Source organism: Manis pentadactyla, chromosome 3, assembly GCF_030020395.1.
Source record: "Manis pentadactyla isolate mManPen7 chromosome 3, mManPen7.hap1, whole genome shotgun sequence".
Classification (NCBI taxonomy): Eukaryota; Metazoa; Chordata; class Mammalia; order Pholidota; family Manidae; genus Manis; species Manis pentadactyla.
The window spans coordinates 166,927,490-166,955,037 of record NC_080021.1 but is presented as its reverse complement, the minus strand read 5'-3'; the positions used below and the strand labels follow the sequence as shown (position 1 = coordinate 166,955,037).

Sequence of the window (27,548 nt, the reverse complement as noted above, 5' to 3'; positions counted from 1 at the left end):
TAGATTTCAACATCAGTTGATAATAGCTTCAGATAATAACCCACTGCTTAGTATCATCAAGTTTTGAAAGAGATCTTTTTAAATTAAGCACATTTTTCTCAGTCTCTCTGTCCCTCAGTTCCCTTAACTGTAAAATAAAGGGGTAAAGTAGGTCATCTTTAGTATGCATTCTGATTTTAATATAATGATTGGATTTTTTTTGAAAACGGATTATTTGCCTAACATTCTTCATGAGCTAGTATGTAACAGTAGGAAATAGGAAGTTCTCCATTTTTAAGCTTTGATTCACTTTTTAAAGACCAATGTCCCTTGATACAGCATGAGGTCAGGAGTATGGGTTATAGGTTCAGACTACTTAGATTCGAAGCTCTTTTCTAACTGTGTGACCCTGGTTAGGGTAACCCCTCTGAGCCTCATTTTCCTAATCTGGGAAACAGGATAGAAATTGTACCTATTTGTGAGAAGAAGCACATAAGCTAATCTCTGTAATGGGGTTAGCACAGTTCCTGACACATGGTAAGTGTAAGTGTGTGTCTTTGCTGTTGGAGCTTAGGCGTGTGACTTACCTGCTGTGGTTTTGACTGCTCTCCATCTGTCCTCAGCACCTTTGGGCACTGCAGAGGCTAGAGTGCTTATATCTGACTGCTTCCTTGCATTTGTGTTGGTTCTTGAAACGATAGATATCAGTATTCCTTCAAAGGCAAAGTTCCAAAGCTTTGCAGCTTTACAATAAGGTTTTAGAAGCTTTTGTGAGAAAGGTGACCTTTCTTGTGAACATAAAATAAGTATGTGAGAAGAAAAAACAAAAGGAACAATATTAAAGTTGTGATGGTTTTTCTCCTTTCAGGTGGCCCATGTGAGCAAGTTTAGTGAGAACAGTGGCTTGGGGATAAGTCTGGAAGCAACAGTGGGACATCATTTTATCCGATCTGTTCTACCAGAAGGTCCTGTTGGACACAGTGGGAAGCTTTTCCGTGGAGATGAGCTATTGGAAGTAAGGAGCTTTGTCATTACCCACTCCCACCAAATAAAATTCTGGGAAGGCTGCAAGAGGCTTAATGTGTAGTGAAAATGCACACAGTAGCTTAGTTCTTATTTTAAATTTCCCCTTCTGAAGGATACTTGAGAAAGTTCTACAAATAAAAATCCACCTATAGCAGAAATTCCAAATCTGTAGTGCATTGATCTTCAGACCTAATTAGACCTAATACTATGGTGGGTATTTTGTTTTGCTTTTAAGTTCAAAGAATTATAAAAACTTAAAAATTTTAAGCATGTGTTAAATTTTTAGAATATATAATATGTTCACATGTTTCATAGTCACACAGAATACAGAGATAGACAGTGGGAAGTCTCTTTCCTGTCCCAATCCACCCAGTCCTCCCACCCTTCATTAGTTAACTACCGTTATATTTGGTTTTTGTGCAATCTTCCAGATATTTTTATTAAATAAATAAGAAAATTTGAATATATTTTCTCCCAGTTTTAAAAACATGTTAGCATACAGTATATGCTGTTTTCCATTGTGATTTTTTTTCACTTAATAATAATATAAAATGTCAAATTTTAAAATAATCTCCCCTTTCTCCCTTCCTCTTTGGAACTGTTTTTATTAGGTTTCCTTTTTTCAAACTACTACATTGGTATATGAACCATGGGTGAAAGCTAGTGATCTTTTTTGTGTGTGAATACTGTAGAATGTCCAGTTCCCAAAAAAAGTATTAAAGGTGTATGAGCTGTCTTTAGATCATACTACTGTAGGTCTAACTATAGTTCTGAGCACAGCATAACTGTAGTAATCACCACTGTAAAGTTTATATTTATTTAATAGAAACCTGTTTTCAAAAAAGTATTAATGTTATGAAACATTTTTTCTTGGACAACTTATCTTTCTGCATAGGTGAATGGCATAACTTTGCTTGGGGAAAATCACCAAGATGTGGTGAATATTTTAAAAGAACTGCCTATAGAAGTGTCAATGGTATGCTGTCGTCGAACTGTGCCACCCACCACCCAGTCAGAATTGGATAGCCTGGACTTACGTGATATTGAACTAACAGAAAAGGTATTAGATTTGCAGACATGAGACTAATACGAATATATAATGGAAAGGCTAAATGGTGTCTAAAACTTTTTAAGCCTTTTTTCTTTTATTTCATGTATGATTTCTTCACATATCCCATAGCTTGTAGGTTACACCTTGGAGTCAGACAGATTTGCGGTAGAATCACACTTGGCACTCACTGGCTCTTGGGCAAGTCACTTCATCTGAATTTCAGTTTTCTCCTCTGTAAAATATGTCATGATGCCTGTCACAGGGTTGCTCTGTAGATTAATTAACGTAATATAATGCTATTAGACATTGTACACTACGTACTTGTATAATTTATTCACAACATTCCTATGATATTGATAGACACTCATATTGTCCCCATTTATGGAAGAGAAAATTGAAGTATGTAAATAGTATATACAAGTTACGTGGTAAAGGTACTTTTGTTTAAGGTATAATAGGCGATGGCATTAAGATTTGATTTACATTATACTGAAGGAATAAATATAGTGGGATAATTTTGAAAATGGAAGAATAAAGTGTTGACAAAAAGATCACTAAAGTCATCTTTAAATAGTTTAATTTGAGCCAAACTAAGGATCAGCCCAGGGGAAATAACTTCTATGAAATAGATGTGTTCTGAGGGGCTACAGTGTTTCAAAGGTTCTATATCCTAGAAGAGACAGTCAAAAAGACAGAACTTCAAAGGGGTACATTTCATTTACATACAATATGTGGTGCTTAAGAAAAGAGTCAGGTTCATGTAAGTCCTGTTGTCAAAGGGAATTAAGGGGAAGGACTAGAGTGACTTGCTCTTGGGTCTGTGGCTTTCTTTTAAACAAGTTCATAATTTCATATTCCCTACAGAATAGGGTGGAATAAAAACATAATTACAAACTGTGTAGAACTTAAAAGTTTAGTGCCATACATATCCATACTCATTTTTATGTGGTATAAATTGGACTGTAGCAATAAAGCTGGTGGACAGATTTGTGCCCATGGTCCTAGGATATGCATACAGACTAGACTTTCACCATCAAAATATGTTTTCCCTAAATTTGATGTGTTCATACAGGCGAACAAAAAAAAAATTAACCTAGATTCATTTTAATTTATTTATGCTGAAAGAAGCTAACATTTTGAACCCTTGTTTCTGAGGCAAATGCTTTACATTTAATCCTCAAAAATTCTATGAGATTGGTAATTATGAAGCCCAGATAAAGAATATTGCTCAAGGCAGCACAGATTCGACTTCCAATCCGACTTCCAATCTTATCTTGCCATTGTACATGTTAATTAATGAAATAATCATGAGCATAAGTCACAGCATTTTAGAACCCTAGTTTGCATAGAGTACAGAGCTTTTACATAAGTAAGTTCCTCTTGAACTGTTCTTACTTATCATAAGAACTTTTTTCTTTGATATCAAAAGAACTTTTTGGGGTTTTTTTCTGACTATAGAGATGGTTCAGACACTGATTAAAAAAAAACAAACTGAAAGTCACACATGCTGCTGAACTATAACCATTGTATATTTTCATAGGAGGTATTTGAGTCAAAATTTTTAATGCCTGTTCCAAGTTAGGTATTTCTTCCTCTGTAACAACTTTAAATAAATTACTGATATAATTCATGAAGGTTTCATGAGACTCTGTGTTGCGTTATATGTGAGTGTTTTGGACAGATTCTGGGAATCTTCCTATTCTTTGTAGCCTTGGTATGTATATCTGATTATCTAGTGCCTCTGAAATAAGATCTGTCTGGTCTGTTATGCAGCCTCATGTAGACCTAGGCGAGTTTATTGGGTCCTCGGAGACAGAAGATCCTGTGCTGGCGATGACTGATGTGGGTCAGAATGCAGAGGAGGTTCAAGGACCTTTGGCCATGTGGGAGGCTGACATTCAGCACATCGAGCTGGAGAAAGGGAGCAAAGGACTGGGTTTTAGCATTTTAGATTATCAGGTAAATATATCCTACTTCTAACAATTCAGTTTTAGAAAGATGACATCTACTAAAGATATATTGTTGTTAGAAAGCAGAAAGTATTTTAGAGTCATCAAAGACGACATTTTCTTGTTCCTAGTAAATTGTCAAAAATAGTAATTTTGGTTACTATTCATTGATTATCATAAAGGATTTCTTTTAACATTGAATTTATTGAACTCTTTTATATTTTAGCTCTTGGAAATTGGAAGACCGTGCAGAATACATGTCATAGAAATATAGTTATTTTTTGTTATTTGGGAAGTATGTCTAAATTATTTTTATCTCCATGCTCTTAATTGATGGTTAGTATTTTAGTGATAAGTAGATACTTATTTTCTCTGAAGTGAATGATAGAGTTATAATCAGATACATTATAAATTCCAGTATTCCTATCATTTGACTAAATGACTGCATTTATGAATAAGCTTAAATTGGTCAAGTGTGTCCTGCATTCTTATCCTGCATAATGTTCTGTGCTTTGTAACTGAGGAAATGCTAAAGCCTGTCTAATAGAGGACAGCTGTTGCTCCTCATTAATTAGTACTGAACCAGAAAGCCATCTCTGATGACTCCTGGGAGTTATGTTCTTCATAGGGCCTGATTCTGAAACCATGTTCTAATATTAAGATTGCTGGGAAACACTGCATCTCTAAATACTATCTGGCCTTTTTCTGTATTTCTTCATTTCAAGTAGAAAATAGACTCATATGTACTAATATTCCATAACAGTAATATCCTATTTTAACAAATGCTGTTAGTAATTCATATTTCTGACATTTAGCCCCAAATGGTAGTTATTTGGGTAATGTCTAATTGGGTAATCTTTAGATAATGTCTAATCTAAAGATTAGACAATTTACCAAAAATTAAAATTATAGTTTTAAGTTACCTGTAGAATTTAAGATGTCCAGTCAGGAAAAATGGAAAGTGAGGGCTGCCATTGTTCAGGGTGAACTCTTCCTAAACTCTTTAAAAATGGTGATAACCTTTACCCAGATAATTCATTAGAAGCATTGTGTGAAAAAAATTTAAGATACTTGAAACAATTACCCATCTATTACCATTCACGGTAGACTACCTATAAAAACGTTTCTCATAGTAAAAAGGAGCTGCCTTCTCTTTGCCTTTATATGTGTTAGGATCCAGTTGATCCAGCGAGCACTGTGATTGTAATTCGTTCATTGGTGCCTGGTGGCATTGCTGAAAAGGATGGACGGCTCCTTCCTGGAGATCGACTCATGTTTGTCAATGATATTAACTTGGAAAACAGCAGCCTTGAGGAAGCTGTACAGGCGCTGAAGGGTGCACCATCAGGAACTGTGAGAATAGGAGTTGCCAAGCCTTTACCTGTAAGAATTTGGATTTTATTGATTTATTTTTCTGTTTATAAACAAAGTGGCTTTTAGGCTTACTTTTAGCTTCAGGTGTTCTCATAATTGAATCGTGGCGTCTCGTATTTTTTATCAACATGGCTATTGGCTCCATGAATTAAAGATTTAATTCTGAATAATATATTTTTTTAAAGGATAAAGAAAAGAAAACAGCCAGGAAGTTAGAAATAAATTTGTAACTTACTGTTTTTTGGTTCACTTTTGATCTTTTTTATCTGGCAATAAAGTCATGATGAATATAGAATCAAATATTTTCAAAGAAATGTGCCTTAAAATATCTATACCAATACATTGGGGTATTTGAGAAATACATTAATAACTAACAGTGGAATCTTTAAGTATAGTGGAATAAAGTAGTGTTTCCATCAGAGTGACTTAAGGTCCTGGATTCCATTGACCTCTGCACATATGTTGTCTAATTACTGCTGAGCAAGAAATTGAACTTTCCTAAGTAGGTTCATTGGCTTGTAGTTCTCCTGGAAGGGAATAGACTTCATGTCATTAATTAGTCCAATATTAAAAACAACTAATGAATTCATGCTACGTAATGTCAATATAGTGATTATAATATAGCACTTATCACTAAACTGCAATTAAATATTAGAGATGTTCTTAAAACATTTGTGAGTTTTTTTCGTGTATAAATATATTTTTAAGTGAAAAGGCAAATGCACCTTCTCTTAAGAAAACAAACACATAGATATATTTACATAAACCTCATAAAGATTTGTTGACTTTGTGAAAGAATTTTTTCAAATAGTAAACTTTGTTAATATATTTAAAATGTTAATGTTTTGGGGTTCCACTTGTTATTTCACAAAGAGTTTTGGTAACCTATGAAAATATATTTATGAAAACAGAAAGAATGGGAGGGAGAGAAGGCTGGAAGGAGGAAGAATCTGTTAATTCAACCTGAAATCAAACCAGGATTGTAGAAATCAGAACAAAAGTTCAACACAAAGGGGAATATAAGAATGAAAATAGGCCATATGGGACTGCATATTAAGATTAACCATACATTTTGTTCTGGTCTTTCTGTTAGTAAAAGAAAAATGGCAAATGTAATTCAGTATATGTTTTTTTTTACTGCCCTTAAGGAGAAACCATACCAATTATTCAGAAGTGCTCTTTGTTTTCCTAGCTAATTCCCGAATAAATTTCTTTCATGAGAATATTTGATAGTCAAATATCTAATTTCAAATTTGATATACAATATATGACAAATGTCTCTTTTTCCTGAATAAATTTCTTTCATGAGAATATTTGATACATCAAATATCTAATTTCAAATTTGATATAGAATATATGACAAATGTCTCTTTTACATAAAAGTGGGTTTACTAACCATTAAACTCAAGGGAAAGTTTTTTTCTAAAATACTTATGCATATGTTGCTGATACAGTGATACAGGGTGATGTAGGCAAAACAATCTAAATATTAAAACCTGTTTAATCTGAGATTAGAATAAAAATGTTAAGTTTTCTGTCAGTGTGACCAAGGTTAGAATATAATAACTCAGGAGGCAATTTAAGTAGATCTTGTGTATGTAGAATTGGTTGGGCTTTTTAATTTTAAAAGCCATGCTAAATTGAGACCTCATTGTAGGGTTCACTAACATTCTTTGTCAAGTAAATTACATTCTTTAAAATAATATTCCAGTAAATGATGACAGAAAGAAGTCCTTTATAATGTTTTGTTTTTCAACAATTTCTTTAATGTCTTAACAGTAAAAGGTATCTTGTTTTTCTATATTAAAAAGTCATTGTTTAGCCAGAATATTTGGCAGATAAAAAGGACCAGAAGATAACTATAATATAAAGAATTGTTGATTTTGATAATCTTCTGTAAGAAGAATGAAAACAATAGAAGAAAGGGATTCTCATCTAATAGATGATGTTGGCATTAGACACAATAATGTCCTTATTGTGTCTTAACAAAAATGTTAATATGAATATCATTTCATGCTCATCATTCCATGTTAAAGTCATTTTCCCCTCTCCCCTCCTTCCTGTTCCTCTCCCCTCCCTCCCCACTCCTTTCTTCCCTTATTCCTGTTCTCTTTTTCATGAACTTATCCTCAAACACTGAGCTTCATTGTCCCTGCAGCTTTCACCAGAAGAAGGTTATGTTTCTGCTAAGGAGGATTCCTTTCTCTACCTGCCACACTCCTGCGAGGAGAAAGGGCTGGCTGACAAAGCCCTCTTCAGGGCTGACTTGGCTCTGGTTAGTGGCTACAACTTACCAAGCTTTCTTTCAAAACTCTTAATGTGTCTCATTTTTGCCTTTCAAAATATTCTAAAGTCTTACTGTATTTGTTGTTCATTATGTTTTGGAAAACTAAGCATTTCAATAGTTTTCATAGTTCCAAAAGGGAAGAAAAACAAATTATGTGAAAAGTATTTGTGGGAAGTTGGTTTGCAATGCATTATGTCAACAGAATTAATCTTTACATCATACTAGAAGTTGTTCAAGCACTTGTTTACTCTAATTTCATGCTTGGGCTTCTCTAGGAATTCTTTAACTGTTTTCAGTTTTCAGTCATCAATCAGTTGTTTTGGCTGCCTTTTAATGATGTAACAGGTATGTTTTTCCAATAGATGTTAGTAATGTGAAAATCATATAAATTGTTTCATTTATTGATTAAGAACTATTCCAAAACAGACAAAACCTATGATTTCCATAAATACATATATGTAAACATCACTGATTTACTAGAAAAATTTAAATTAAAATTTTATTTTTACTTTATATAGTAAAATAGGTTGGCTTAAATGTAGTTAGTGACCACTAGAGGTCATTTAATGAATAAATACATAATTCTTGCTCCTAAGAACCTTACTGTCTAATAGAGGAGATACTGCTGTATCAATAATTAACATATAAAACTAAACACCAGATTTTAAGTATGTAAATATAGCAAATTGTGCTTCCTGCTCCCAGGACTCCTAACCATTAAAAGCTAGATTCCTGAACTGACTTGTTTTTGAGCAGACATAGCCCAGTGTGACTAGAAAGAAATATGTCATCCTTTTTAAATACCAATTTTGGTGGTAGACTAGAGAGAGGTTTAAGTCCTGTAAAATTCTCCATTATGTTTTTATAACTGATTGTACACATATTTCTTTAAACCAGATTATAAATTATTTTTTTGAGTGTAATAATCCTAATTTTGAGGAAGACAGTTCTTCTTAATAATTTTCAATTACCAGCTCCTGAAATAGCCATTTGGAAAGTTCTGGTGTTTATTACAATAAATGCAATAATTTGGCATTTTAATACTTAGCACACCAGGCAACATTTGGCTCTATTTTCATAGGCTTTGTGTTAACACTTCAAAACTAGATAGTTTAGAATGCTGTGAAGTACTTAAAGTACTATAGTAGAAATGTATTAAATAGTACCCAGCCATAGTAAATTCTTTTTGAAATGGGCACAAATATACCATTATCTCTAGAAGTGGCCCAAGAAACTTTTCACTCTGGATTTTATTTACCTGACTTTCTTGAATGTCCTTAAATAAATGCCAATCAAAAAGAAGCTGAATCCCTCTTTTAAGTGAACTCAGCATCTTAAAATGATAGTAGGTGTTCTGGGTCTTCTCTCTAACCAGCTGTATAATGTTGATTTGGCCAGTCAGCTTCTCTGAACTCTAGTGTTCTTATGTGTACAATAATTAGATCAGTTGATTATTTAAGCTCTCTACTGAAATTCTTAGCCATCGACGATAGGTATACAAGTTGCTTTGAGATATTCTTAAATATTTATCTATTGTAATCTATGACACAAGACTTAGTTAATACTGTCTATCTAGATAGCAGATGTTAAGTATTTACTATTTAGATTTTTGTACATACTGTACATTTGTAAAAGGTAAACCTCCATATAGTGATTCACTAATAAATCTGAACATTTATTTAAAATATATTATTAGGAAGTGTATCACTTAGAAATGGCCCACCTGTATTCTTACCAAGTTTTTGCTAGAGTATAACCTGATATAATGTTATGATGCTTCTCCTGGCTAAATCTGTAAGTTGAAACCACAAAGAAATAGAAAATGCGATTTTGCCATCAAGGCAGATAATAGTGGTAATATCAGAAAAGGGTAGTGTTCATGTTAGCTATATCTCTTCTGAGGTATAACTGTGAGTGAATTAAAGGAGGAGCTTCAAGCTCACTATGAGTTAATTGTTTAACTTGGTTCTTCCACAGAGAATAGTAATAGGATTTGTAGATAATATATAGTGAAATTTTCTAACTCACCCTATGTGAGTTTTCCAATAAAGTTTTTTACTTGCAGCTTCACCTTAACCAGATCATAATTAGGTCCCTTATTTGTTAGTATAATTTCAGCATGAAATCACAGCTATTCTTTTTGGTTTCTGGTGACCACCATTCAAGTTCTGGACCAGCAACTTGAATGGTTTTAAAATCTAGTTAAAGATATTTTAAACAAAATAAAACATTCTAAGGAGCTGTATAAATAGGTATTTGCCTAAACTGCTTTTTGAATAATAGTGTATTTTAAATAGGAAAAGTGATGACCTTATTCATTTTAATTTGAAATTCTGGGAAATTGGGCAGGTGTTTTTAAAAAATAATGTGAACTGGAAAAAAAATCAAATATTTTTCCTTAATTTGTGGAATTTTATTGGTGGAATAAAATAACTTTTCGATGCCAGCACCTGTTTGTCTTGCTCTCATGATTGGTCAGATGCCAGTGTGTTGAAGATGGTGAAGAGGCTATGTAGAAAACAGAGTAGACAAAAGAATGCCTTTTAGTCTCAAGTGGAGACTTTGTCATACATGTAACAAAACAGAATTCCCAACTGCTGTTATTATTTTATTCCTAGGTGGACACAAATGATGCTGACTTAGCAGATGAATCTACATTTGAGTCTCAATACTCTCCTGACAATGACAGTATCTACTCCACTCAAGCCTCTGCTTTATCTCTTCATGGCAGTGCTTGTAGCGATAGCCTCAATTACGGTCCATCCCTTCCATCTTCTCCCAAGGTACAAACAAAATGTTATTTATTTACAGGAGAATCTTACGTGTAATTTTCCAGAGGTCAGTGCTTGTGGGTAGCTGTGGGAATAACATGTTAGAGACATGTTTCTCCAGTTGTGGATTCATTATCAAAGTGCAGTTTCACGTAGGCAGTATTGATTGGGTAACTTTTGGACTCCTAGGGACTATTTAAATCTAGGTTCTGTGAGAAATATGAGGTCAAAGCTTTGATTAGGATTTACATTAGAAAGAAACACTTAAATGAAATTTATTTCTCAAATTGTGTGTTTAGCTGTGTTTACTTTTGGAAAAGTTATAGGAGTAACTTCTTTAATGGTTTTAAAACTGATTTTCATGCAGAGTTGGATAGCAAAATATTTCTTGAATCAATTTAATATTTACTAGCTAAGTTAAACTTATTGCTCTCATACATTTTTATATAAAATAATGCCAAGGAGTACTTCACATAAAAATCACAGTGAGTGGCACAGTGTGTTTAAGTCACTGGATATGAATGAAGAATTTGGTTATCATTTGACATACCTGTGCCATCTGCATTTTAGAAATGCATTATTGGTATATATGCCCTAGCACTGTTCATTTTCTTGGTGACATACTCTGTAATGTTTAATAAGTAATATTTTAAAACTTATCCAATATTTTGTGTGAAAGGGTATCTTACTATTTTAATTCGGAGTTCCTGAAGTAGTGAGATTGAGTATTTTTTCATATATTGGCCATTTGGTTTTCATTTCCATCAGTGACCACTTCCTATCGGTCATTTTTGTATCAGGTTGTTTGTCTTTCTATTGATTTGTTGGAGTTGTTTATATACAAAACAGTTCAGTGCATTTTGTATATGTGTTAGTGTGGATTAAAAAATCCAAAAATGTGCGGGAATGAAACTTCTCAACTTCAGGAAAGAAGCTATTTTTAGAGAAAAAGGAGATGTGGGATTGAGCTATATCTGTAATGCATTACATTCTTTTAATAAGAAAAGTTGAAGCAAATATGGCAAGATGTTAATATCTATTAAATCTTGGCAAAGATTTCATTTATGGATGTATTTTATTTCTCCATGTTAGGAATATGCCATAAATACACATTAAAATTAAGACAGACGGGACAATGGTACTTTTTAAATATGTGAAATACATACTTCCCGCATAAACTCAGCAAGAAGGATCTGTATTTATGAAAAAGTTAAAAAAATAGAATTTCCATAGGTCTAGCACAGCTTTCCTCCTTTCCTGATTAACAAGTAATTTTTTGGCCAGGACACTTCAAAGCATTTTCTTTCATGTTCAGGGTGCACCTGTTATCCTTGCAAATGATGCTGGGCAATCTCCTTGAATTGATTTGCAAGGTAAACTTGAATGGAGCAGCTGCTCCTCTCTTACCACACCTGAGCCTATCTGACTGCATCCTGTTTGGAACATGTTCAGTCTTTATAGGCCTTAGGGCTGAAAGCTGAGTGGAATCTCCTAATCTATAGCATAGTACACTTCTTGCCAGTGGGACAGATTGCATTGTTTAACTTAGTAATTGTTACTTAAAGGAATTACACAATCTGCATACCGAGAATACATTTTACAGGGCAAAAACTGGCTGTATTACTGGCTTACTGAAGTCTATTTGCCTTTCTTTTTTTTTCCAAAGCAGTTTACTCTTTTTGTTGAAGTAAATTTTGGCAAGCTGGCCTTACAACTGAAATATTTAAACTATGAAACAACAAAGAAGACATTAATAAGTTTGTTTTAAAACACATTCTGAAAGTCCTGTGTGCTTTCCATTTTCTTAAAAAGTAGGACTATTTCTGTATCATGGTAAACCTCTGCGATGTTTTTTTCTCTTTTTTTGTGGCATCTTTATAGTTACCTAGATATTTACTAGAAAATTATGTCAATAAATAAAAAAGCTAGATGGTGCATTCATCTTCCTATCACTTTGCACTAAATTTATTTTTAAAAGACAGAATGACAGTTTTTTATGGAATTGAGAATTCATTATTTTTCTTAAAAGCAAGCTCACTTTGAGACACTTTAATTGAAAAAATAATGATCATATATATGATATTTAAGAGAAACAAAGATAGCTTGTTATGGAATTTAGAATTCACTATTTTTCTTAAAAGCAAGCTCACTTGGGACGCTTTAATTGATAAAATAATGATCATATTATATATGATACTTAAGAAAAACAAAGACAACTTCATACTGATTTGAAAGAAGGATAAAATAGAGTGTGAGGATCTCAGTAATTCCTCAGGTTTTTGACTTTGCTGAATATGTAATAGTCTTTTAGCCTTAAATGGTAGCTGGAAATGCACAAATAATTTCACCCTCTCCTTACCTCAATGAGAAGTCTTTTCTTGTTGTTTAGGTATGCTACCAGAAGTTTTAAGAACTAATCATTTAGAGCAGGGACTTAGCAGAGAGGCAGACCTTACTTCTAAAAGGAGGATCTGAATCTAGACAGCAACTTAGACACCAAAGACCTGTGGGCATATGTTGGAGCTCCTTTGCACAAAATTCTCCCATCTGGGGGCCCATTCTCCTTTTTCTCTTTTTCTTTCTTTTAAAGGAGTGATTTCTGTTGGATTAATTATCATTAAATTACATAAAGGAAATAACTGTTAACTCAAAAATCTGAAAAATACTATACAGTAACTTCTGTGGCCTTTAGATTAATAGAGGCAGATCATTGAAGTGTGATTTTAAAGACAAAAAAACAAGGGGGTTTTCTCATTGTTGTATGTTTTAATTTTTTGATTAATCTGTTTTGTCTCCCCCCCCCCACACTTTTTTTTTGTCACCTACAAAGACATAACAAAATGCAGAAAATTGTTTTCTTAACATAAATGTTTGTAGTTTTGTTTAAAAACTCAACATGGTTTTGGGGAAGAAGATGCTCTCATTTATTTTTTTCTATTTTGGCTTAAAGATACACCCAATAAAGATTTAATTCAAGAGTCTCCGCTTTAGTCCTTACCCACATCCTTATGGCCCATCCTTGTACACCCATGTTCACTCTCACTCCAGGGATGAAATGACTACCAGTTTGGTGCATGTCCTTCATTTTTCAGTATTGGTCCCCCTAGGATATGCTGTTGATTCTAGAGCAAGTTGAACTTGGTGTTTGTCAAGATAGAAAGCCCTCTTTGCACATTTCACACCAAACACAGCTAATGGATGCTATGATAAAAAAAAATAAGCAGAAGTCTGTGTGTTCCTACAAATCTCCACCTAGTGACATTCTATAGCATAAAATATTGCTGCTTTCAAATTTGTGTTTAAAATGTTGATTTTTCTTTGGAAAAGGGCCTAGTCTCAACTAGCTAAAATGATGAAAGTGATTGTGGCAATCTTAATGAAAAACTGCAGGCTCTCAAAGAGGTTTGAAGGTGTTGAATTTTGTTCAGTAGGGTCAATGTACAAACAGTAAAGGAAGTGTACCTTATTTCAGAAAGAATGGGAGAATGATGGCAAGTTGGAGCAGCCATGCTTATAGTATATTTTTCAGAAGTAGAAGAATTCTGTGGTAGACTGCTTATTGAAGAAAAGCAGGTGGTATCCAGGAATATTTAAACATTTACATATTTAAGTGAATATATTATCTGGGCCAATAATGTACCTAACTATAACCTTAACTTACTTACTACATTTAAAACAGAGCTATTTTCAAGTGTTTTGACATTTTTATATAATTTTTTCCCATTTCTTCCTGAGAACAAGAATATATCAAGTGGAGGCAAATACTAACATGGTTTGTTTGAAAGACTTCTGTTTAGATACTTAACTGCACTGGGGAATTATAGAGTTATTTTTAGACATCTTATGGTGGGGGGAAGAACTGCTTTTCTTTTAGATCTGTAAGATTTTTAAAACTAAAACTCCGTTGGTTGTTCAGCAACCAGAAATGTTTCTCAAGTAGGTGTATTGTTGTCTGCTGTGTTGATTAGCTCTTTCTTTTCTATGTGTCTGTGCTAACTCCTTTGTGAATAATTCATAGACGTTTCTGTTACACAATTTATAGTAAGCCCCAGCTAACAAGGGCAGCTTGACCTCTTTAAAAAGCGGTTTTGACTGTCATCTTTTTTAGAGGTGTGGGGTAGATGATACACTGTTAAATATTATAACTAGTTATACAGAAGCTAACAAATTCTGTAATAAGCATGTTGTTATTTCTCATAAGAATAAAATAATCTAAGTTGATGAATGAGCCAGCAGGTTATTGTTTAGGTTCTATGAGTGTAGAAGATGATCATTTCCTATTTGTTCCTTAAGATGCTACAGTCTTCCTTGTATGCTATTACCACTTGTCTCAATTATTGGTACCAGGCATATTTTATAGTTCCATGTAGGTGATAATGTGTTGGAGAAGAGGAGTGTAATAAATTGTGTTAAAAAAATTGATAACCCTTTTAGAAGAAATGATGAGACCTATATTTCATACCAACCCTAAAGTAAATTCTAGATGAGGTAAAATTGAACCTGGAAACAAAGCACTTATAAAATAGAAGAAAACATTTTATGTTCTATTTTTGGAGGTAGGACTTACTAAGCAACTTATAAAATCCAGAAGCATACAAAAAATGGACAAATTTGATACAAAAAGAATTTCATAAATAATTATGTAAAGAATTTAACTTCTTCATGTATATCTATAAAACATTTACAAGCTTAAAAGACAAGTGGCAGGCTGGGAAAATACTGGTAGCATGTATCACAGACTTCATATTCAGATTATGTCAGTGGCAACAAGTGAAAACCACTTGATAAAAAGTTGGATAAAGTATATGAAGAGAGTGTTCACAGGATATATACAGATGGCATGCTGTCAAGGATTGTGAGGGACATGCATAGTAAAATACTAAAACACTAATGAGTCTACTTCTTATAGATCAAATTGCCAAATTAATCTAGGATTGCCAAGATTGGTTAATAGGTAGTCCCATATTCTCTTTTTGTGAGAGAAAATTAGAAGCCCATTGGTAATAATATGCTAACATTGTGCTTATCATTTGACCCACAGTTTTAGCAATTTATATGCTAAGTAAGTTGTCACATGCACAAAGATGTATAATAAAAATCAAAGCAATGACTAACAATTATTGGTCATTTATCTCTTAAGTCAGACATGTTTTTAGTACTTTGTGGTATTAACTCTCAGTCCTCACAACACTCCTGAACTAGGTCTTAATTAATAGATGAGGGAACCAAGGCATAGAGTATTTACGTAACTTACTGAAGGTCACACAGCTGACTAGTGGTGGAGCCAGCATCCAACCCAGGCAAGCCTGACTCCAGAGGATACACTCCAGTGCCTTTCGTACTTAGGAATATTTTATAGCCTTAAGAAGATTATCAAAGCTGACTTTTATTTACTGATATGGAAATCTGTCATGTCAAGATACAAAGATACTTTTAAAAAAGTAACTGAAAACATTACTTAGCAAATGACTCAGTTTAGGTTGAAAAAATGTATGTGCATATGTGCATGTATACTTGAGTGCAAGTATGTATATTTGCACATATATATTGTGTAAATGAATAAAAAAATGAGATGAATAATCACTCAACTGATTCTAGGTATTTCTCTGCAGAAAAGAATAGAAGTAGGAGCCATAATGGAAGACTTTCATATTGTACTCTGTACACATACACAAAATACATCTGTATGGCTTAAATCTTTCTGATGATGATATATTCATACACTACTCTATTACTTTAAAATATCTGTAAAATAATTGAGGGGGAAAAATATGTTTATTCAACATCAGTTCATGGAGCAACTGTTTGACCAAAGCACATAAGTGATACATTATTGCTGTTGTTGGTAGATACATATGTTTATGTGGAACTATGTAATTTTAGAATTTTGGGGAATTTTAGAAATTATATAAGGCCAAGAGAGGTTCTGTGATATACAGATTATTAGTAAGAGCCTGAATTAGGACCTATATCTCATGATATCCCTTCTTAATATTCCTTCTGTTACACTTTGCAAGATATTTATGAAAATTTTCCATATTATAATATGAATTGTATAGCTTTCTGGTCATCTCCATAAGTACCTAAAAGTGTCTGTCAGAATAATTTTCCCTTGGAGGCTGTTGTGAATCTGAATCAATTAATGTCATTCTCTTTATGTTCTTGATGTTATAATAAATAGGAACTTAAAACTAATTGAAATGAACTGTTCCTAAACATTAAGAAATACACTTTCTTTCCTATGTAGATTGAACTCTGAATAATTTTTTTGTGAAAAGAAGATAATCTTATATCTAAACAGTCTTATGTATAATATGTTGTATAATTCAGTAGAATGTGAGGTAAATGATTTGCAGAAAATGTATTCAAAAGCATTTATAAAAATAAAGATATGTGGAATTGTCAGCTAAGTGAAGAATGTTTGCTAATGCTTTTCTCTTTTTAAATTTTGGTATCATTAATCTACAATTACATGAAGAACATTATGGTTACTAGGCTCCCCCCTTCACCAAGTCCCCCCCACAAATCCCATTACAGTTACTGTCCATCAGCATAGAAAGATGCTGTAGAATCACTTCTTGTCTTCCCTGTGTTGCACATCCCTCCCTATGCCCCCACACACATTATACATGCTAATTGTAATGCTCACTTTCTTTTTCCCCCACCCTTATCCCTCCCTTCCCACCCATCCTCCCCAGTCCCTTTCCCTTTGGTAACTGTTAGTCCATTCTTGGGTTCTGTGAGTCTGCTGTTGTTTTGTTCCTTCAGTTTTTCTTTGTTCTTATACTCCACACATGAGTGAAATCATTTGGTACTTGTCTTTCTCTGCCTGGCTTATTTCACTGAGCATAATACCCTCTAGCCCCATCCGTGTTGTTGCAAATGGTAGGATTTATTTTCTCCTTATGGCTGAATAATATTCCATTGTGTATATGTACCACATCTTCTTTATCCATTCATCTACTGATGGACACTTAGGTTGCTTCCATTTCTTGGCTATTGTAAATAGTGCTGCGATAAACATAGGGGTGCATCTGTCTTGCAAACTGGGCTGCTGTATTCTTAGGGTAAATCCCAGAAGTGGAATTCCTGGGTCAAATGGTATTTCTATTTTGAGCTTTTTGAGGAACCTCCATACTGCTTTCCACAATGGTTGAACTAATTTACATTCCCACCAGCAGTGTAGGAGGGTTCCCCTTTCTCCGCAACCTCGCCAACATTTGTTGTTGTTTTTCTTTTGGATGGTGGTGATCCTTACTGGTGTGAGGTGATATCTCATTGTGGTTTTAATTTGCATTTCTCTGATAACTAGCAATGTGGAGCATCTCTTCATGTGTCTGTTGGCCATCTGAATTTCTTCTTTGGAGAACTGTCTGTACAGCTCCTCTGCCCATTTTTTAATTGGATTATTTGCTTTTTGTTTGTTGAGGAGCGTGAGCTCTTTATATATTTTGGATGTCAAGCCTTTATTGGCTATGTCATTTACGAATATATTCTCCCATACTGTAGGGTACCTTTTTGTTCTATTGATGGTGTCCTTTGCTGTACAGAAGCTTTTTAGCTTTATAAATTCCCACTTGTTCATTTTTGCTTTTGTTTCCCTTGCCTAGGGAGATATGTTCATGAAGAAGTTGCTCATGTTTATGTCCAAGAGATTTTTGCCTATGTTTCTTTCTAAGAGTTTTATGGTTTTATGACTTACATTCAGGGCTTTGATCCATTTTGAATTTACTTTTGTGTATGGGGTTAGACAATGGTCCAGTTTCATTCTCTTACATGTAGCTGTCCAGTTTTGCCAGCACCAACTGTTGAGGAGGCTGTCATTTCCCCATTGATGCCCATGGCTCCTGTATCATATATTAATTGACCATATATGTTTGGGTTAATGTTGGAGTCTCTGTTATGTTCTATTGGTCTGTGGCTCTCTTCTTTTGCCAGTACCAAATTGTCTTGATTACTGTGGCTTAGTAGAGCTTGAAGTTGGGGAGCAAGATCCCCCCCCCCCATTTTATTCTTCCTTCTCAGGATTGCTTTGGCTATTTGGGGTCTTTGGTGTTTCCATATGAATTTTTGAACTATTTGTTCCAGTTCATTGAAGAATACTGTTGGTAATTTGATAGGGATGGCATCAAATCTGTATATTGCTTTGGGCAGGATGGCCATTTTGACTATATTAATTCTTCCTAGCCAAGAGCATGGGATGATTTTCCATTTGTTAGTGTCCTCTTTAATTTCTCTTAAGATGTGTCCTGTAGTTTTCAGGGTATAGTTCTTTCACTTCCTTGGTTAGGTTTATTCCTATGTATTTCATTCTTTATGGTGCAATTGTGAATGGAATTGTTTTCCTGATTTCTCATTCTATTAGTTCATTGTTAGTGTATAGGAAATCCACAGATTTCTGTGTATTAATTTTGTATCCTGCAACTTTGCTGAATTTCGATATTACTTGTAGTAGTTTTGGTGTGAAATATGCAGGGATTTTTATGTACAATATCATGTCATCTGCAAATACTGACAGTTTAACTTCTTCTTCACCAATCTGGATTCCTTGTAGTTCTTTGTTTTGTCTAATTGCTGTGGCTAGGACCTCCAGTGCTATGTTGAGTAACAGTGGGGAGAGGTGGGCATCCTTGTCTTGTTCCTGATCTCAGAGGAAAAGCTTTCAGCTTCTTGCTGTTCAGTATGATGTTGGCTGTGGGTTTATCATATATGGCCCTTGTTATGCTGTGGTACTTGCCCTCTATACCCATTTTGTTGAGAGTTTTTATTGTGAATGGATGTTGAATATTGTCGAATGCTTTTTCAGCATCTATGGAGATGATCATGTTGTTTTTGTCCTTCTTTTTGTTGATGTGGTGGATGATGTCGATGGATTTTTGAATGTTGTACTATCTTTGCATCCCTGAGATGAATCCCATTTGGTCATGGTGTATGATCCTTTTGATGTATTTTTGAATTCAGTTTGCTAATATTTTGTTGAGTATTTTTGCATCTATGTTCATCAGGAATATTGGTCTGTTGATAATTTTCTTTTTTTGTGGTGTCTTTGCCTGGTTTTGGTATTAGGGTGATGTTGGCTTCATAGAATGAGTTTGGGAGTATTCCCTCCTCTTCTATTTTTTGGAAAACTTTAAGGAGAATGGGTATTATATCTTCTCTGTATGTCTGATAAAATTCCGAGGTAAATCCGTATGGCCCGGGGGTTTTGTTCTTGGGTTATTTTTTGATTACTGCTTCAATTTCGTTGTTGGTAATTGGTGTGTTTAGATTTTCTGTTTCTTTCTGGGTCAGTCTTGGAAGGTTGTATTTTTCTAGGAAGTTGTCCATTTCTTCTAGGTTTTCCTGCTTGTTAGCATATAGGTTTTCATAATAATCTCTAATAATTCTTTGTATTTCTGTGGGGCCCGTCGTGATTTATCCTTTCTCATTTCTGATTCTGTTGATGTGTGTTGATTCTCTTTTTCTCTTAGTAAGTCTGGCTAGAGGCTTATCTATTTTGTTTATTTTCTTGAAGAACCAGCTTTTGGTTTCATTGATTTTTTTCTATTGTTTTATTCTTCTCAATTTTATTTATTTCTTCTCTGATTTTTATTTTATCCCTCCTGCTGACATTAGGCCTCATTTTTTTTTCTTTTTCCAATTTCAGTAATTGTGATGTTAGACTATTCATTTGGAATTGTTCTTCCTTCTTTAAGTATCCCTGGGTTGCTGTATACTGTCCTTTTAAGACTGCTTTCGCTGCGTCCCACAGAAGTTGGGGCTTTGTGTTGTTGTTGTCATTTGTTTCCGTATATTCCTTGATCTCTATTTTAATTTGTTCTTTGATCCATTGATTGTTTAGGAGCATGTTGTTAAGCCTCCATGTGTTTGTGAGCCTTTTTGTTTTATTTGTACAATTTATTTGTAGTTTTATACCTTTGTGGTCTGAGAAGTTGGTTGGTAGAATTTCAATCTTTTGGAATTTACTGAGGCTCTTTTTGTGGCCTAGTATGTGGTCTATTCTGGAGAATGTTCCATGTGTACTTGAGAAGAATGTGTATCCTGTTGCTTTTGGATGTAGAGTTCTGTAGATGTCTATTGGGTCCATCTGTTCTAGTGTGTTGTTCAGTGCCTCTGTGTCCTTACTTATTTTCTGTCTGGTGGATCTGTCCTTTGGAGTGAGTGGTGTGTTGAAGCCTTCCAAAATGAACGCATTGCATTCTATTTCCTCCTTTAATTCTGTAAGTATTTGTTTCACATATGCTGGTGCTCCTGTGTTGGGTGCATATATATTTATAATGGTTATATCCTCTTGTTGGACTGACCTCTTTATCATTATGTAACATCCTTCTTTATCTCTTAATACTTTCTTTGTTTTTAAGTTTATTTTGTGTTATACTAGTACTGCACCACCTTCTTTTTTCTCCCTGTTGTTTGCATGAAATATCTTTTTCCATCCCTTGACTTTTAATCTGTGCATGTCTTTGGGTTTGAGATGAGTCTCTTGTAAGCAGCATATAGATGGGTCTTGCTTTTTTATCCATTCTGTTATTCTGTGTCTTTTGATTGGTGCATTCAGTCCATTTACATTTAGGGTGATTATTGAAAGATATGTACTTATTGCCATTGCAGGCTTTAGATTCGTGGTTACCAAACATTCAAGGTTAGCTTCTTTACTACTTACTGTCTAACTTAACTCGCTTATTTAGCTATGATAAATACTGTCTGATGTTTCTTTATTTCTCTCCCTTCTTTTCCTCCTCCTCCATTTTTTGTATGTTGGGTGTTTTATTCTGTGCTCTTTTGTGTTTCCTTTGACTGCTTTTGTGAATAGTTGATTTTATTTTTTGCTTTTAGTTAGTATTTGGTTGGTCTGCTTTCTTTGCTGTGATTTTATTTTCTCTGGTAACATCTATTTAGTCTTAGGAGTGCTCCCATCTAGAGCAATCCCTTTAAAATTCCCTGTAGAGGTGGTTTGTGGGAGGAGAATTCCCTCAACTTTTGCTTGTCCGGGAATTGTTTAATCCCTCCTTCATATTTAAATGATAATCATCCTGGATACAGTATCCTTGGTTCAAGGCTCTTCTGTTTCATTGCATTGAATATATCATGTCATTCTCTTCTGGTCTGTAAGTGTTCTGTTGAGGAGTCTGATGATATCCTGATGGGTTTTCCTTTGTAGGTGACCTTTTTCCTCTCTCTAACTGCATTTAAAACTTTGTCCTTGTCCTTGATCTTTGCCATTTTAATTATTATGTGTCTTGGTGTTATCCTCCTTGGTTCCCTTCTTTTGGGAGTTCTGTGTGCCTCCGTGGTCTGAGTGACTATTTCCTCCCCCAGTTTGGGAAAATTTTCAGCAATTATTTCTTCAAATACCCTTTCTATCCCTTTTTCTCTCTTCTTCTTCTAGTACTCCTGTAATGCAGATATTGTTCCTTTTGGATTGGTCACACAGTTCTCTTAATATTGTTTCCTTTCTCGAGATCCTTTTATCTCTCTCTGCGTCAGCTTCTATGCATTCCTGTTATCTGGTTTCTATTCCATTAATGGCCTCTTGCATCTCATCCATTCTGCTTTTAAGTCCTTCCAGAGACTGTTTTATTTCTGTAGTCTCCCTCCCTACTTTGTCAGTTAGCTGTTGCATTTTTCTCTGCAACTCCGTTAGCATGGTTATTACCTTTATTTTGAATTCTTTTTCAGGAAGATTGGTTATGTCTATCTCCCCAGGTTCCCTCTCAGGGGGGGATGTCTGTGTGATTCTGGTCTGGATCAAATTCTTCTGCCTTTTCATGGCAATAGAGGTAGTTGTGGGAAGTTGGCACATGTGTCAGCTGGAGCAATGTCCCATCTTGCTAGTTTGTGGCCTTCCTCTTCTGGGAGAGTGGCGACCCCTAGCTGCTTTTACTGGGCAGCTGCACACAGACAGGGTCTCTGATTCTTGCCCGGCCTCTTTGGGGTAAGCTCCGTTAGGTTGCTGTGGGTGTGCCCCGCCTCAGGCTTCTTCGCTATGGATAGGCCATGCCAGAGGGGTAGTGGGTAGGAGGCTGTTTATCGCCATGAGGGGCCACCAAGCTGCGCTGCCGCCCAGGGAGTTAGGGCACCTGGAGTTCCCTGGGATTCCCAGCTGCTAGGCTGAGTGCGCCGGGATGCTTCCGTCCAGCTCTGAGGCTCCTGTCCCTTTAAGACTTTCAAAAAGCACTCGCTTTTCTTTGTCCCAGGGGTGCCCGCTGCGGGGACCCGCTTGCAGATTTTACTGTCCTGTTTCCCTAGTATCCAGTACACTACACACTGTGTGTCAGTGCTCCCGGTGCAGATGGCTAGGGCTTTGTATTTAGCATTCCTGGGCTCCCTCTGCCTCCCTGCTCCAACTCCTTTCCTCCTGCTGGGAACTGGGGTGAGGGGCACTTGGGTCCAGCTTGGGCCGGGGCTTGTATCTTACCCCTTTCGTGAGGCGCTCGGTTCTTGCAGGTGTAGATGTAGCCTGGCTGTTGTACTGTATCTTCTCGTCTCTTTTAGGAATAGTTGTATTTGTTATATTTTCAAAAATATGTATGGTTTTGGGAGGAGATTTCCACTGCTCTACTCATGCCACCATCTTGGCTCCTCTCTAATGCTTTTTAAGAGATGGATAATTATGTTGCTTCATTTTCATTTAAATAATTGCTCATTGATATCACCTCACAACAGTAAGGATGGCGAGCATCAAAATGACTAAAAACAACAAATGCTGGCGAGGATGCGGAGAATGGGGAACCCTCCTACACTGCTGGTGGGAATGTAAATTAGTTCAACCATTGTGGAAAGCAATATGAAGGTTCCTCAAAAAACTAAAAATAGAAATACCATTTGACCTGGGAATCCAACTCTTTGGTATATACCCAAAGAATACAACTTCTCAGATTCAAAAAGACATATGCACCCCTATGTTTATCGCAACACTTTTTACAATAGCCAAGATATGGAAGCAACCTAATTGTCCATCTGTAGATGAATGGATAAAGAAGATGGGTTACATATATACAATGGAATACTATTTGGCCATAAGAAAGAGACAAATCTTACCATTTGCAACAATATGGATGGAGCTGGAGGACATTATGCTCAGTCAAATAAGCCAGGCGGAGAAAGACAAATGCCAAATGATTTCCCTCATTTGTGGAGTATGACAGTGAAGCAAAACTGAAGGAACAAAATGACAGCAGACTCACAGACTCCAAGAATTAACTAGTGTTTACCAAAGGGAAGGGGTGTGGGAGGATAGGTGTGCAGGGAGGGAGAAGAGGACTGGGGGGTATTATGTTTAGTACACATGGTGTGGGGGATCATGAGAGAACAGTGTATCATGGAGAAGGGACCTAGTGGATCTCTGGCAACTTGCTGCACTGATGGACAGTGACTACATTGGGGTATGGGTCAGGACTTGATAATACGGGTAAATGTAGTAACCACATTGTTTTTCGTGTGAAACCTTCATAAGAGTGTATATCAATCATACCTTAATAATAAATAAACAAACAAACAAACAAACAAATAAATAACTGCTCATTAAGAAGCAGTCTTAAAAAATACATTGATATGATTTTGGCCTATATGTTTTATTTTTTCTTCTTTAATCATCAGAATGTTACTGAAAATTCTTCAGATCCTGTACTTGATCTTCATATGTCCATGGAGAAACTATACACCCAGAATATACTACAGAGAGAGGGTAATAATCCACTATCAGTAGAGCTGAGCATGGGGCCTGCTTCTGGCTTTACCATAAATGATTATACACCTGCAAATCCCATTGAACAACAATACAAATGTGAAAACACAAGTGTGTGGACTGAAACTCACCTACCAAATGAAGTTATATCAAGTGCAGAATTTACTTCTCCTGTGCTACCTGATTCAACTGGGAAGGTAACATTTTAAAGATGTGTTTTGTATATTATGATGAAGTTGGAGACAGTGCACTGTTAGAGTATTCTGGCTAATCTTCCCATTTGGAGCAAGTGCTCTCAAGATGCTTTTATTTTCAGAGCCAACCTATTAACTTGTTTTGGTTATAGGTTCTTTCTGATTAAGCACAACCAGTTAGAGAATATGAGTGATGTTGAAATCTGACTCCAAAGTCTAGTTTTTCTTTTCATGTGACTTACTTTTTTCTTTCTCTCAGGGAACTGAGTTCTTAATTCAGCAGAGCTCCCTAACCTCTACTGCTGGGTGTGTCATGATACAAAATATATCCAAAGAATCTTTTGAGAGAACTATTACTATAGCAAAAGGCAATTCTAGCCTAGGTAAGTTCCTTATTTTCCATATATACCTTCTCTCCTAGCCCTGTAACTAAGAGGAAATACTGAATGTGGTTTCATTATTTTGGCTATAAATAAGAAAACATGTTATAAATTTTCCTCTAGTTTTTGTGGGTATTTTTATGTGTATTCTTTATTTTTCCTGAAATGGTTAATAGGTTTGTTTACTTCAGACTAGCTTAAATCCCTCAATCCCTTAATTATTTAAGAGTATTCACAGACCTCATTTACATTCAAGTAAAAGATATACGAATTGTTTGTGTATGAAATAGCAAATCAGAACAGGAATTCTTAGAAAATGAAAAGTCAGCAATTTGGAATTCTAAATTCTTTGGAAAAGTAAATTATTAGTTTCTTTGAATGTTAGCAGTTATGCATAAGTCAGTTTGTATTTAATTTCTTTCATTCACTGAAATAAAGTCTAAAAAGACAGCCAGGTGTACCACCACCAAAATGCAGAATGCAAGTTATCCAATAGCTCTTCACAAGTAGCAGGATTTTTTGTGTCCTCACTTACCCATAAAATATTGCAGCTGGTTAATAATCCCAAAACCTTCTGAATTGGGCAAAGAAGACTTCTTGTATGAATAAAATTCTAATTACAATAGCTAAAACTACAGTGCGGCAGAGCACATTTGTTCTTCTGAGTGCTGTGACTTGGCTTTGCCCCTAGTGCTTGATGCTGGTACATAGGATTGTAAGTCCGTTGCTCTGGGTGTCCATTTGCCGCTCAAGACTACTCTGTTTAGCTCGGTATCATAGATCTTGTTCCTTCTATGATGTAATCAACTGGTACCCTTTACATTGGTATCTTATGGTAGGGCCTTGTTTTCTGTTGAGTTTGAGGCCTGGCAGAGGGGTCCCACAGTGCTTCACTTGGTGGGTTGGCATTCCAGTTTCTGTCTCCTAGGTTTTGTTCCATTTGGTGACTGGGTACTATCAATACCTAAGTGGAGAATTATAGCAGAGAATGTCTACTTTGTTATAATATTTCTTATGTATTACATTTAATAGAATGATAAACTTAAGCTACAAGACTTCCTATAGTTCATTAGTTTTAAGACAGATATTATATATACAGATATCTGCCAGAAATTTTTTTTTTGGAGTTTAGGTTTTTGTCTACCTCTTAATTCATTTGTTATTGAAATATAGTTGATATGCAAGCTTTTATTTTTATTGAAGTGTACTTGATATGCAATGTTATATTGATTTCAAGGATATAACAGTGGTTCAACAGTTACCCATATTATTAAATCCTCACCACTAGTGCAGTTACTGTCTGTCAATGTAGAAAGGTGTTACAGAATCATTGGCTATATTTTCCATGCTGTACTGTCTTCCCTGTGATCAACTTATAATTGAGATTTTTGTGCCTCTTTATCCCCCTCACCCTCTTCTCCCACCCACCTCCAACCCCTCCCCCAACCCCTGAACTACCAGTCACTTCTCATTGTCTGTGAGTCTACTGCTGTTTTGTTCATTCTGTTTTGCTTTGTTCTGAGATTCCACAAATAAGTGAAATTGTATGGTATTTGTCTTTTTCCACCTGGCTTATTTCACTGAGCATAATATTCTCTAGACCCATCCATATTGTTGTAAATGGCATGATTTATTTTTTATAACTAAATAATATTCCATTGTGTATATACCACGTCTTCTTTATCCATTCATCTATTGAGGGACACCTTGATTGCTTCCATATCCTGGCTATTGTAAATAACGTTGCAATAAGCAATAAAATGTGCATATACTTTTTCAAATCAGGGATTTTTTTTTCTGTGGGTAAATTCCTAGAAGTAGAATTACTGGGTCATGTGATGTGGTATTTCAATTTTTAGTTTTTGAGGACCCTACATACAGCTTTCCACAATGGCTGCACCAATTTACATTCCCAGCAACATGTAAGAGTGTTCTCATTTCTCCACATCATTTCCAACACTTGTTATTTCTTGTCTTTTGGATAGTGACCATTCTGACTGGTGTGATACCTCACTGTGGTTTTGACGTGCATTTCTCTGAATGATTAGCGACATGAAGCATCTTTTCATTTGTCGGTTATGCAACCATCAATACCATCCATCTCCAGAACATTTTCATCTTCTCAGCCTGAAACTCTATACCCATTGAACAATAAATACCCACTCTTCCTGTCCCCTATATCCTGGCAGCCACTATTCTACTCCTTGTCTTTATACATCTTATACCTCATATAAGTGGAATCATAAAGTATTTGTCCTGTTGTGACTGGCTAATAACTTACCATAATATATTTAAGATTTATCCATGTAGTGGCATGTGTCAGAATTTTCTTCCTTTTTAAGACTGAATCAAACTCCCATTCTGTGTGCGCAGGTGTGTACCACATTTGTTTTTTCCTTTTTGTTTGTGCATTAATCCGTTGTTGAATTCTTGGGCTGCTTCCACATTGACCTACATTTTGATTTGAAAAATACACTAATGTGATTAAGCTTTTGGGGGAAAAAGTGAAAGGTGAAATGTCCTTGCTTTCTGTCATCAGGACATTTATTTAAAGTGTCAACAGTTTGATTTTAAAATAAAAGAGAGTCCTTTCATTTGCTTGTGAGTTGAAACCACTTTACTTAAAAGTGTGGAGTAACAACACCATTTACCAATCAGTTTACCAACCAAATTGTAATATAAAAGTGTAAATAACTTTTAATTCACTTCTCTGATATTTCTTTCATTTGAATTCATTTACATACACAAAATGTTTACAGGGCTTTGTCCCTGAGTGTTGGATTTCTTGGGACCCAAGGAAGTTCCTCTAACATTTTGTAGTTCAAATTAAGTCTGTCAAAGCAAGAACAT

General features: G+C 35.1%; 1 protein-coding gene across 11 annotated transcripts in view; it reads left to right on the top strand.

Annotated features, from left to right (window-relative positions):
• MPDZ (multiple PDZ domain crumbs cell polarity complex component) overlaps positions 1 to 27,548 on the top strand; it is a 157,972-nt gene that overhangs the window by 65,983 nt on the left and 64,441 nt on the right. For 10 of the 11 annotated variants that reach the window (XM_036926643.2, XM_036926637.2, XM_036926638.2 and 7 more), the window contains 8 exons: positions 848 to 994; positions 1,901 to 2,065; positions 3,830 to 4,015; positions 5,179 to 5,388; positions 7,538 to 7,654; positions 10,285 to 10,449; positions 24,037 to 24,321; positions 24,578 to 24,701. In XM_036926643.2, coding sequence (XP_036782538.2) covers positions 848 to 994; positions 1,901 to 2,065; positions 3,830 to 4,015; positions 5,179 to 5,388; positions 7,538 to 7,654; positions 10,285 to 10,449; positions 24,037 to 24,321; positions 24,578 to 24,701 — 1,399 coding nt within the window. The remainder of the gene's footprint in view (positions 1 to 847; positions 995 to 1,900; positions 2,066 to 3,829; positions 4,016 to 5,178; positions 5,389 to 7,537; positions 7,655 to 10,284; positions 10,450 to 24,036; positions 24,322 to 24,577; positions 24,702 to 27,548) is intronic. The other variant, XM_036926642.2, reaches the window with a different exon arrangement.